General features: G+C 31.6%; 1 protein-coding gene across 2 annotated transcripts in view; it reads right to left on the bottom strand.

Annotated features, from left to right (window-relative positions):
- LOC117182217 (phosphoserine phosphatase) overlaps nt 1-14,205 on the bottom strand; it is a 48,983-nt gene that overhangs the window by 23,671 nt on the left and 11,107 nt on the right. For both annotated transcript variants that reach the window (XM_033375298.1, XM_033375299.1), the window contains exons 2-3: nt 10,681-10,815; nt 10,394-10,539 (exon numbers count right to left, since the gene is read on the bottom strand). In XM_033375298.1, coding sequence (XP_033231189.1) covers nt 10,394-10,539; nt 10,681-10,815 — 281 coding nt within the window. The remainder of the gene's footprint in view (nt 1-10,393; nt 10,540-10,680; nt 10,816-14,205) is intronic.

The following is a 14,205-nucleotide window of genomic DNA, read 5'->3' as shown; positions in this document are numbered from 1 at the left end:
GTTCACCGCATGGTCCACCGAGACTCTTCCAGAGTGCGAGGCGGGAATCGAACCCGCAAGCCGAAGGAGTGGGTCCAAAGCCTACGCTTTAGCCCCCACGACTATCGTCCCACTTTACTGCCGGCACTGTCAGTTATAAACATACAAAACCACAAAACATTTCTTTGGCAAATAATAAACAATAGAAAGTAGAATAAACAAGCCGTGCCGATCTGTCATTATTTCGAGGTTATTTTCGGATTCACGTGTTTGTATTAATCGCTGTAAATAAATGCAGGTAATGTAAATTTAAAGTTTACGCATGTAATATTTTATTTACATTACTTAATACATATTCTATATATTCATAACATACCTTTTTTGCCGCAAATAAGCGTTAAACACAATTCACTCTTCGCCCATTGGGATCGCAGAATACTATTACTATTTTATAGTATTTGTCACTCAGCAGCCATTCCATAATGTTATTGGCACGGAAAACAATTGACGTTTACTTCTCAGTACACATGTCTCACTGCATTATTAATTAAACACTTTTATTATTGATAAAAAGAGATATTTCGGGTTTCACTCGTGTAAAAAACTACTACGAATTGTTTGCCGACGTTTCGTGAACATTGCAGTTCACATCTTCAGGGCTGACCTGAAACTTTTTTATTATTTGTAATTACTATGTAACATAACCTATGTTGTTTTAATACTTGTATCCATTTGAAGTTTCGAACGCAACCATGGAAACTATGGTAAACTTGATCATAGCATTATAAAAAAATTACTATTTATAAGGCTGTAAATAAAAAATGGCTCGTCGTACAAGAAAATATCAAATTCAGTAATGTAGAAAGTTATAGGAATGAGAAAAGAATATTTAATATCGAAATATTGTATTTTAAATTTAACATTTTAAGGCTATGAAATTCCATGTCAATTACCTAGTGAATTATATTCATTATAAGATACTTGTCTGTCGAATATACAACGGTCTGGAACCTTAAACCTATTGTCGGCTAAAACCGAGTAGCAAAGATCTTGCTCTTCTTATTCGACGACAGAAAAATAATTTGAACCGGATAAATACACTGTTCAACGTACCAGTTTAAAGTCGAATATAGACTTGAAAATTTACAAATTTGAGCGAAGCGTCGATTTATAAAAACAATATTGCTCATAAGATCATTAATAAATAATAATTCTACATACGATAAATGTTATAGACAATAAGCATCACGTACGGAAACGCTAACCAAGATAATGATACTGTTTACGGTAAAATAAACGGTACAAGAAAAGGTTATTGCGAATAACTTAAAAATTGTGGTTTGTAGGGGAGGATAGCTTCATAACAAATATGTCGTTTGTCTTGGATGTATAATGGCTCATCTTACGAGAAAATATTAAGAAAGTAAAAACAAAACGTGGTGCGAGAGAATAGCAATAAACGCAAAAAAAAAAAATAATTTTGTCAATTAAGGTTTTTTGTTAATAAAGAATAGGTATAAAAAGTAAGGAAAAGGTAAATTATATTATTAACAAAGCTGTACATAAAAAATGGTTTATCGCACGACAAAACATGAAGAAAGTAAATAGATTTATTTTGTGGTAAATATTGACAAAATTGTAAAGAATCATTTCTGTTAATTTTGAACGGACGATTTATTTCTTCGTTCAAGAGATCTACCCTAAAAAAAAACAATGTACAAATTTCAAACTGTTTTGAACAATAGCTTCTGAGATATAATCTATCTAAAATATTATTGAGCTTGATCGCTTTATTTTTTAAATTACCCCTTGATCTCTGTTATCAATTTCCGATATCTCATTAGCTTTTTGAGATTCCAGTTTGGATTTTTACTGAATAGTACCTTTGTTATTTTTCCAAAGATTGCAATCGCTATCTTTGTACTCGCTTTCATATTTGTCATTATAATCAATTTTTCCTGAATTATTTTTCTTGTCCTTTTTCCTAATTATAGGTTTGCCTAAATTAAATGCTCTCGAGGGGTTGAATTGTGTTGCTCGTCGGGATGCTTATGAGGCTAGGGATATCCTTCGTAGGATTTGTCGTAGGAGTTTAAGCGTTTTTTCATTTTTGAGGATTGGTTAGGATTGATAATTGCTAAGGGGATTTCGCTACCTTGTAATTTTCTGTGTCATAGCTTAGGGTCATCCGTAGGGTTTTTAGAGTATCTGTGCCTAGGATGCCTATTTCATCTTTATCCGAATTAAAAAATTCTGGCGTTTCGGTATTAAGTTATACTATATTTGGCCCTTATACCCGCAATTCCAGTTTCTCTGACTGTACGCGTAATGTGGGCATTCTCTTTTAAAATGGCCCGCTAATCCACAATGATAACAAATACTATTATTTATTTTATCGTTTGTGCACGAATTTAAATTCTGATTTTTATCTTAGTCAGAATTTATTTTATTTTGGAAATCCTCGTTAGAATTATTATGACGTTTTTGGTTTTTAATCCCGTAATTTATTTTTTTGGATATTTTGTTTATTATAATTATTATTTTCTGAACTATTTTCCGCTTTTTCTTTTAGGAATTAGATGATTGTGTTATCTTGGCCTTGAATTGAGGCTCATGTCATTTGGTTAAACGTTGGTAACATTTGGTTATAATAACTGAATATATATCTTGGTCTATTGTTTTGGAATCTAGGTTAGAAATTTGATTGAAATCAAGGTTGGAAACCAGTTGGTAATCTAGGTCTGAAGTTAGGTCTGAAATATTGTTGATATTGATTTAAAAAAGGTAGGGATGGAAGTCCAAATGGTGAGAATGGAAATCGATTTTTGTAATGTTTTATACCCTGATTATTTTGGTTTCCGTTTTGGTTATAATTTCGAACATTTTAATTTTCTCTGAAATCTGTATTATTTTCTGAATTATTTTTATTCCCGTTATTATTGTTACGTTTTTGTTCATTTCTATCCTTAATTTTACGTTCAGTAATTTGTAATACTTGCCCTCTAATTTTTGACTTGGCTAGCTCAGTTTCCCATTCTTTACCTGAATCTTCTAATTGCTCGAAAGTTTCGAAATCATTCCTTCGAATGTACATTTTGTATTCGATTCGAAGGTTTTAATAGGTTCTACGTAATTTCCATTCGCGTCTTTTTCTTGTGTATAGGTTAGTAAAATTTTTTCTAATTTCCGTTAGGTACGAATGGATGTCTTGGCTGGTTTTTTGGTGACAAAATTTAATTTTTTGTTTTATTTCTTCCGAGAACCTTCCATTGATATAAGCGCTTTTGAATTTTCGGTGAAATCCGATAAGGATCTTCGGGAACTTTGATTTATTTCGCACTAATCTTTTGCATCTTTGGCAATTAGTCTAACTCTAAAGTTTATGAACATAAATTTCACGAACATTTATTGATGTATGATTGGAAAAAAATTTCTAGATACAGATATAAATAATAAAATCGACACTCTGACTAATTAATTAGTCACCCTATCCAACAAATTTTCTCCGCTACACGTTCGTACCAAATTTAATAAAGTCTGATAAGGGAACGTGATGGTAAGCGCCGACTTGAAAAAAGAACATAAAGCAGCATAATACTAACTCAATTTCGTGAACTAAGGAACCTAGTTCAAACTTAGATTAGAGGTGAGTTCAACCAATACAATTATAACGAGATTGCAAATAGATACAAAAAGAAAGATCTTTTTCATCTCCTTAGACATTTACACCTAATCCTAATGACATTTTAGACTTTTTTTACATTCCCAGTCCCAAACTTATCATCTTCCACTATCCCTCTTAATTAAACATTTAATTACTCTGGCTTCTTTTTCGATGACATCACACCTGAAACACTTTTGGAAAAATACCGGAAATCAAATAAAATGCCATTGAGATTGATGAAATATCCATAAAAATTATTGAACTTGCCCTTTCAATTATCTTACCTATTCTATTGCCTATTTAGAATGCTTTGGTTCAGGTCTGTATCTTTCCAGATATCTGGAAAAAGACAAATTAGCAATGGACAACAGCGAAATCGCGATTGTTGTTTTGTTTAATTTTTCGAAGGCTTTTTATCTGGTTAATCATAAGCTACTCCTACAAAAGTTATAATCTTTTAATGATTCAAATTCTGTCATCAAATAGTTTATATCCGATTTTAATAATCGGTTTTACAGAATTATTAATATTAGTGGTGGTCTTTCTGACTCAGCTAATTGTTAGTAAACCTACTTTATCTCCGTCACTTGAAACTTTTACATCATTTCCAACACTTTGTATCGAGAATCTCTCGATCCCTTTTCCGAAAGTAGTTAAAGATCTGAGATATTTCCATAAACGTACCTTATCCTTAAAGAGCAGCTACAAGAGCATCTCGAGGAATATATACAGAATTGTACAACAGCTAAACCTAACTCTCGATTTAGTTACAGTGTCGGGGTTGGTTCGCACTGACCTTGTAACTAAATTAGCGGAATCAAAACGTAAACTATCAGGGCCACCTGAATCTTTTCCAATTGGAATATATAATATTGCAAAATTTCTAGGAATAGCTAAAGCACGGGTGTCTAAACCGCGGATCTGGTGTATATCTGTGTGTACATCTCCACTCGAATACTATTGCGTAAAAGTCTAATCTTGCCCCACTTTGATTACGGTTGTTTAGAATATGATGGTTTGTCCGACGATTTAAATTTAAAGCTCGAGCGCGCGTTAAATGCCTGGGTCCGTTTTATCTACAATTTTCCTAAATACGAACACATAACTCCATGCAGACTTAAGGTTGGTCTGCTTAATGTCGCCAAGAGAAGATAATTTGCTATACACTATTTTTCAGAAAAAAGCTATTGAGTATATATTTACCTCTTACAATCTGCAGACAAAGGCCTTCCAGTACATTCTAAGTTTTGTAAAATGCATAAAATCCTTAAGATTCCTTTTCGTTAAAGTAGAATACTTTAAAAGAGGATTCGTTTCATTCTGAAACGATCTAGTTTAACGCTAAAATTAGGCACTTTAATGGTTAAACGATTGTATTTTAAAAAGCGCGGTGATGCGATTCCACGCATGCGCACACGCATGCGCGTAAATTATTTTTCGGTCAGAATACGTCATACGTTGAATCTGTTTTCAAACTTAATTCTCAAACGATGGCACTTTAACCCTAAAAGTATTCCTTTATCGTTAAAAAGAAATTTCTGAGAGTGTAGGATAATTTCTTGAATAAATATAAATACACACCACGTCGTTGAAAGATTTTCTCTCACAACCCATATAAAACGTTCGGATTTTTAAAACGGATTTCCTAGAAACTTACTAAAGAGTGCGTCTTGCGCTTGAACAAATAAATTATCTAATAAAAAACTATTAATGCAAAAAAAAACGAATCAAAACAAAAAAAAACTCGCATGGCCGTCTCCTTGCTAGTACAGGAATACAATGAAGATCTATAATAATTAATAAAAAATGCACGGTCAATAAAAATGAAACCATTCAAGCTTTTGATTTTAGAAACTGATAAATTTATTATTTGAAACTATTCAAAATTAAAGTACAAATTAAATCATTTATTGCCATATCACGAGTGGGTCACGTGACCAGATTTGTATCTTACCGACACTTTTTCTTATTTCCCAAATTATTTTCACAAAAGCGCTACATAGAGTGGAAATTTGGGATAATAAATAAGAAGCACTAAGAAAGTTGGGTTTGGTCTTAAATTTTAATAATTTTGAAAAAAGTAACAACAAAAAATTATGTACAAAAAAACTTTTTTCATTATTATAAAAATGTAGGACCAGGCCCAACTTTCTTAGTGCTTCTTATTTATTATCCGAAATTTTTAACTCGATGTGGCGCTTCGTATGAAAACAATTTTGGAAATAAAAAGTGTCGGTAATGTAGGAATCTGGCCACGTGACCCACTCATCACATGGCCTTAAAGTGGCCAGGAAACAATGAAAATTAGGGAAAATGAACGGGAAAACGTGCATTAACAGTACATTTATTTTCGGAATGAAAATTTTTGGATAAAAACCTTTCTTATCACTTTAAATTTCACTAACTTATTATTAGATGAAATTATATGATTTTTAATCAGACCGATTTTTAAATACTTGCATTGTGCAACGTTTCTTTGTACCTAATTCGAATCTGGCCTAAATTTTTTTCCACAAGGCCTTCTTTAAAAGATATGTTCGACTTAACTTTCGTATTAAATTATTTAATCATTGTGCAGAATGAAAAAGGTCATCTTTTTTAAACATGTGAAACATGATTTCGATGCATTTTTCTCGAGACATTCTCAAAAACAACGAAGAAGAAACACGAAAAATGAGCATTTTACGGAAATTGAAATCTTAATACAAAGTTCAATTTGTTACTCAAACGAAATGTGATTTTTCTTCGTATTTAAATGCCTCAGGAAATTAAAAAAAATGTATCATTTACCGTTATTACAGTAACGGAGTATAATGTGAACAACAAAAAGAACTTTCTTGTCTCTCTTTTAAACCTTGACCCTTACTTAAAGAAAATAATAGGACGTTGCTGTAGAATTTTCGGGAGTTGCTTTTTTGCTAGAGCTCCGACGCCCATGATTTTCGCTCGATGCGAAAGTTCGGCCTACTACTGCGCTCCAGTAAAAAAATAGTTCTTGAAAACTCTACAGTAATGTACTGAAATTTTTTAAAGTAAGAATAAAGGTTTAGGGTTCAAGTTTTCATTTCAGCCAAATCCAAATATTTTCGACATTTCACAACGTTCTTATTTTCACTATATTTTAAGAACTGTGAATGCTAGAATGTATTTCCTTTTTTTGCATTTAAAAAAAGAAGAAAATAAACCCTAATTTGCCGTGTTTTTCTTCGTCTTTTATGATTAACTTGAGAACCATTAGGACTATCAGATAATTGAGGCCGTTGTTGGATTCAGTGTTAAAAACACATCGAAATCATGCCTTCTATGTTTCAAAAAATAATATATATCATTTTGTGCAATCAGCAAAAAATTTAATTGAAAAATTTAGTTGCAAAAAATACCTATTATTGTTCAAATATTATACATATTTGTAGTAATACAATTAATGAGTATGGGCATAAGTTTCCACCTTTTCTAAAGGTCTCCTTTTATTACAGAAAAGCAGCCTTCGCAGAAGTGCTGCTGAAACGAATCGTGCGATACAAAATAAAGAGTTTTTTACATCGAACCATTATCAGTGATGAAAAATCGATACATTACGATAATCCTAAACGACAAAAATCATGGATTATACATGGTAAATCTGATGCATCGGTGTCAAGAACAAATGGGCGAACTCAAATTAAGCCCACGGTCAACCACCCTTACCTTTCTAGGTCCGAATTGAGCCTAGCGGTTAAGTACGCACATTTTGGTGCACTGGAATTTAATGAAACCGGGCCCTCCCATCAGAAGTATAAATATGAAACTATGAATTATCTTACACAAGCAAAATTATATTTTTGAATATGGTAAAATAGATTTAAAACTTAAGAAATTTAATTAGAAATATTTATATTTTATTTAAAAAGAATGGATCGGAAATATATGAGGCAAATATATGATTAAAAATCGGATTTATTGCTTCAAGTTCGTTAAATAATAAACAAAATACTTTTCAAATTATTATGTCTTGACAAATATTTACAGATTCTTTTTCTTCTTCATTACTTGATAATTCGATGAAATTCATAAAGATTCAAGGTGAATTAAACAAAAATTCAATTGAATTGAAAATAATTTTAAAATTTCACTGGATTAAGTACCTTTAAAAAAAACTTAGGTAAATGCAAGGGAATTCGAAAGAATTAGATAAAATGTCCAAGAATTGAAGGCGAGGAAAAAGACTTCAGGATCAATGAAATAAAAACTTTTGAAAATTAAAAGAAATCCAATAAATTAAGTGGAATTCAGTAAATTTTAAAGAATTAAAGTGAATAAAAAATTCAAGAGAATTCCACAGAATTTAAAATAATTCAGGGCAAATTACTAGGAATTCAGGATTCCCAACAATAATTTCAAATATCTTCAAATCTTTGAGGCCTTCTAATTTATAACCAAAAAAGTGACTAATGACTACAAAACAATTCAAAATAAATGTTTAAAATAAATTTTTCAAACGAACAAATCCATTTATTCCACCACAACTTTCCAGTAACATTTACAGGTAAGGTTAGATATGCGAGAATATTTTGACGTTTGAAGTGCAACTCATCATAGACCTATTTTCACAAACAAAATAAATATAATTAAAAATCACTTTTAATATTTATTTTCAGTTAATCAATTTGTTTAAAATTTTTATTAAGGAACATCTTGTTTCAAAAATCAGATGTCTGAAAAACATTCGTCTTCTATCATTTTTAGAATGTAAACAATATTACTGATAATGTAATTTAAAAAAAAACACTTGGAGGGTCGCGGTCTGAACCTGTTAACTGACAATTTTTCGAAATTGAATTGCTATTCCAAAGACTTTGACATATAAAACTTGCAGGCAGCTGGAAAAACAACGCAGAAAAATGCGAGCCCGGGGAAAAAAATAGAAAATCAGGGGTATAACACTAAAGATAACAAGTTTAGACTGCTGGACTCCTTATACATAACATATAAGCAGTTTATACTTGTTATATAGCGTTTAATTTAGATTCAAATGTTATAAAACTAACGTGTATTATTTTTCTCTAGTAAATGAAAACAAAATTTACAATTTAAAAAAATATTGCAAATTGCAAAAATAACAACGATTTTCCTTCGTCGTGTAAAATTTTTGAAAAATTCAGTTAATCGGGTTAGACGGCGGACCCTCCAATTTTATTTTTTTTTTAACTAACTCACAAAAATGTATTTTAACAATGCATTTCACGACTAAACTTTTTTTAAATATCACTTCTTACCATTGTAAATAACTAGACGTTAAATAACTAGACAAAAAAAAATGACGCGATATTATATTTGAAATACATTTACAAAAAGTTAATGCCTATCCAGAGTTCTCAAGTATCACAAATTTTTTTCAAAGAAAACTTGTAAGAAAACACTAAGTTTAAAAATATTTCTTAGGTAAAATTTGTATAATAACCACTAAATAGTCTTTCCCAACCGTTTACTTAACTGTCAAAATTTTACATTAACTTTTTTGAATACGTTCAACTTTTTCAACCCATCAAACAGATGATAAAACGCAAGGGGTGATCGATATTTGATGTAGTGGGAGAACTCACTTGACGCTGATACCAGTCCCAGCCTTTCGCGATAAGTGAGAGGGTACTGTAATATGACTAGATATAAATATTCCTTTTCACCATGTTTACTTTAATTATTTGTTACAATAATAAAGAAATGCTATTCGGATCAACTTCTTAATAGAAGTTCATCTCAGTTCAACTATTCAGGCTATTTGATTTTGCAATCTCAATGGCAACACATATTACTACATTTAAAAAAAAAATTAAATTAAAATTAATTACAATTTGAAAACGATTGAAAAAATAGAAATGTCTATTTAATTTGACATATCGTCAAAAATGTTGTTGATTATTATAAAGTGCCTACCCGAAAACTGTACGGGTACCTTGGGTATTACCCCATTACCCGGAACCCCGGGTGCGTACCCAGTGTCGCAGGTATTTGGGCATTCTCCAAATTCCCACCACTAATTTAACGTGTTCGGTTTTAAACAAAGTTGAGAATAATTCAACGTGGAATGTTTCCAATTTAAAATGATATAATTCTGAACGCTTTTTGGAATAGCCATTAAGTTTTTTAACATTCCGATTAACAATTGTTGAATTTTTTAGTTTGAAATGATCAAGTTAGGCCTCAAATTTAGAAATTTTCAATTTCCTATGTTTAAAATTGAATATATTCGTTTTTAACAAACACAGTTCAGGATTAGGCAGTATAAACTGAATGAAATTAAATTTGAAAATGTTACAAAGTGATGAATTAAAACTCAAAGCTCCTATTCTTTCAAATCGAGTTCTTTACTCTTTAAATAATTACGTGTGACATCAACTGACAATTAAAGTGATTGGATAGATTTTACTACACAAAAATAGAAAAATTCCCGTTAAAAAATTAAGTCCACTCGATCTGTTTCAAATGCGTATAGCTGATACACCCTTCACGTACTTACTTTTGTTAGCATATAATTTGACGCAATAACGTCCTGAAGTAAATCATGGTTTTGTTTTTCTAGAGACTATATTGAACACACTAACATTGGGTTTTCAACAACAGTGATCTCTATCAAAAAAGGTCAGAATATTTTATGAGTCTAACATTGTTTACAATTAATAAAATAAAATAATATAATTTAAATTAATTAAAAAGTAGTACATTGGTTCAAAAATTGTAAACTAAATCTAAAGATATAAAAAATTTACAAACCTGTAAAATAAAACTTCAGCCTATTTGCACAAATATTCACCGAAGGAATATTTAGTTGTTTGGCTACTGGCCCAATTAAGCAACGAAATCCACCAGAAACAAGAAACACTTCCTTCTTCCGTGCTTGCAATGCACTCACCAAAGCTCTATAAATTTTATAGGTTAATTCTTACTGCTTCTATCAATTATGTATATATATATATATATATATATATATATATACTCAGTGAGGAAGGGAGTGGTGTGAAGAAGGGGTTACAAAATGAAATAAAATTAAACATGTATACTTGATGCCTGGTGTCAGCTTTGGAGGATGTGCTTCTAGGAATTCCTTAACTTGAGTTCGACTTGGTCGTATGATGTTTAATCTTACACTTAAAGATTGCTGGAATGTCATATTTCCTTGCATTGCTTGTTTTGTCCTGAAATCAGTTCCTTTTATTAGTGATAATCATCCAGTAGATATTATAAGGACTAACGCAATGTTTTAGTCGATAAAAGTAGAAAAGAGAATTATAAAAAAGCAGACAATGGAAAATGTGAGATTGAATGAGTTCGTTTTTAAATTCTTTAAAATGGCTAGGCTACGGGAAATTTTTAAATTATAATTGGTCTCAATATTCATCAAACCTTTTCTTTAAAATGATCTACAACGTATATAAAAATAGACCCAATTTTTAATTGCTACAAATTATTTGCATATTTATGCCCATCCATTTTAGCCAAAAGTTGTAATTTTCATGCAAGTATAATTTATAATAGCCCATTTTCTTTTTCAAAAGAGTGCACTGTAAAAAATACGTTTTAAAATTGCACTTCAAATTGTAAATTTACACATATAAAATCTTACTTTAGACACAATGAAATTACAGGTTAGAAAGCAAATTTCCACATTTTGTTTAAAATGAAGTTACTTATAGGCCTAATTCTGTGATTGTGTAAGTAGTAAAATTCTCCAGACTGGTGAAATTACCGGCTGCTCATAAATGTCTATTTTATAACGAAAATTTCTACACCCTATAGCAATTTCGCATTCTTCCGTTTAATATTCCAAACTTGTGTAATTTTCGTGTAATTTCGTTTTTATTATTATATTATTTATTTGGTCATTTGAGGTTGATATTTTGGATATTTTCTCAGACTTACCTCAGCATTTGATTATGAGAGGGATAGTATATCCAATTAATGAACTTTTTAAAACAATAAATTCCAAATAACATTCAGTTTCTCAAAAGAAATAACTAAAAATTATTATGTTTTCACTGACTTGGCTTTTCGGTTTAGAAAAGATGTGCAAAGAAATGTATAATTGTAATTTATATTTACAATTTCAATATAAAGAAAGGAAGAGTTTTTAAATCTTTGAAGTGTCTTGTAATTTTAAGGTAGAAAATGTTAATTAATCATATCAATCCAAATTAATTTAGGCATTAAATTAATTTTTTACTTATTTATGAACCCTTATTTCGATAACATATGTGCAAAATCATATTATTTATTTTAAAAATAATAAAATTTTTGATAATGTTGAATAGCAATTCTTATAAGGATACATATGTTTTTTATAAATACGGTTATGACCAAATCCATCTCAAATCAGACAAATTTAAACGTGCAGAGCAAAATAACATTTAAAACGTCTGGCCATAGAGTGAAGTCTTTTCTACTTAACCTAGAATTTACCTGGTGAAAGTTTCGTATAGGAATTCAATCCGAAACGATCCGAATCATTCTTAAATTTTTATTCGAACCAATCCGAATATACCTAAACCAATCCAAGAAAAGTTCTCCATTTCGTACGATCGAAATCGGTTAAAATTAATCCTATTCTATCCGAACTTTTAATCCGAATCAATCGGAACAAAATTATCAATCCGATATCTGATTGACCTTGTAAGAGTTCGTGTAACTATCAATTTTTAAATATTTTATATTCAGATAAATATTATAACTATTGACCCAGAACATGCAAGTACAGATTGAACCAGACAGTATTTCAAAACAAGTAACCTTATTTATTTCGAAATCCCTTTTCTTTACAATATAATTTCTAGTATCGTATTTCACAAGTAAAATAAATAATATAAAATTTATAGTTTATTCTAAAAGCTCGTAGAAATTAATCACATAGTTCAGTCTTGAAATACCCTTCAGACTTTAGAGATTTCCTAAAGTACAAATGTTATTTGTAAAAACATAATAATAATAATAATAATAATAATAATAATCATTGAGCCTCGGTGGCTCAGTTGGTTAGACACTTGGACTTCACCTCAGAGGTCCGGGGTTCGATCCCTGAGCCAGTACCTCTGGAAATTTTTCAATGTACCTTTACCGAGGTTCTGGTGGTTCGAACCCACCTTAAGCTGTAGGTCCCCCCATCGTGTACTTGACTGCAACCCAGTCCGTCAATGATGGGGTAAAAACCAGGCTTTGTCCAATATGTCTGGGCAGACTGCTCTCATCAGATCACTTGATTGCATTATAAAAATGTGTCCGTGACTGATGATATATACCGGGAGAGCCCCGTGCAAAAATGATCAAATAAAAATCCAACTCTAACCAAAAATGCCTCCGACATATTGGGCAGTATAAGCCTGTGACAACATTTCGCCACAGAAATGTTTTTAAAATAATAATAATCAAACAAATCAAACTCAATATTAAAAAGGAAAGAAAACCAGAAAGCTGATGAACCATGTTAAAAAATCATCCACCCTCGGCACATCGAGACAGTAACACCAGCAATATTGGATGAAATTTTAGACTCTCAACGACAGAGACTTGATGTTCTTACTGCCAGACTGCGTCGGTACAAGAAAAGTAAGGCACGAAAGCAACAAAACCAAAACTTACAGACAGATGAAAGAAGATTCTATCGTGAACTGAGAGTAAAGCCAAATAACCACCAAGGCACCGAAGTCCCTCAATTAGAAGATATGACTAACTACTGGTCGGGCGTTTGGGGAAAAATGAACAGATGCAATTTGGACACTGCGTGGTTCAAACTGGAGGAAGCAAGGGCAAGCAATAGCCCAGAAATGCATCTGACAAACATCACAGCTTTGGATGTTTCAGTTGTCTTGAAGGGGGCAAGTAATTGGAAAGCTCCAGGTCCGGACATGGTGCACAACTTCTGGTACAAGTAGCTGACGAATGTGCATCTTGCGTTGGCAAGGTGTTTCCAGAAGATCATTGAGCACCCAGATTTGATGCCAAGTTTTATGCTCCAAGGTACTACGTATATGATACCAAAAAAACCAGACGCTCAAAAACTATCTGACTTTCGACCGATAGCCTGTCTTCCAACAATTTATAAATGTCTTACAGCTATCATTGCAGATAAGGTATATTCTCAATGTGACAAGAATGACATTCTTACAAAAGAACAAAAAGGATGTTGTCAAAACTTACGAGGCTGTAAAGATCTAGTCACTATAGACTCTGCTGCCATGACTCAAGCTCGTAAGCATCAAAGGAACTTACACATGGCATACATTGACTACAAGCAAGCGTTTCTTTTCGTTCCACATGACTATTTGCTTGAAGTCTTAAAACTTTACAAAATATGTCCACGCATTACTGACTTTCTAAGCCATGCGATGAGGCTCTGGGGTACAAGAATCAAGTATTTTGATCATGGACAACCAAGAATAGCTGAATCAATACGCTTTACGACGGGTATATTTCAAGGAAACTCCTTCAGCGCTCTATGGTTCTGTTTAGCATTGAATCCATTGAGCAAAACACTAAACAGCATGTCTCATGGGTTCAGAATTCATGATAATGAGGATGGTCATCAAGTGACCCAT

The sequence above is a fragment of the Belonocnema kinseyi genome, chromosome 10 (genome assembly GCF_010883055.1).
Source record: "Belonocnema kinseyi isolate 2016_QV_RU_SX_M_011 chromosome 10, B_treatae_v1, whole genome shotgun sequence".
Classification (NCBI taxonomy): Eukaryota; Metazoa; Arthropoda; class Insecta; order Hymenoptera; family Cynipidae; genus Belonocnema; species Belonocnema kinseyi.
This window is presented reverse-complemented; position numbering and strand designations above follow the sequence as displayed.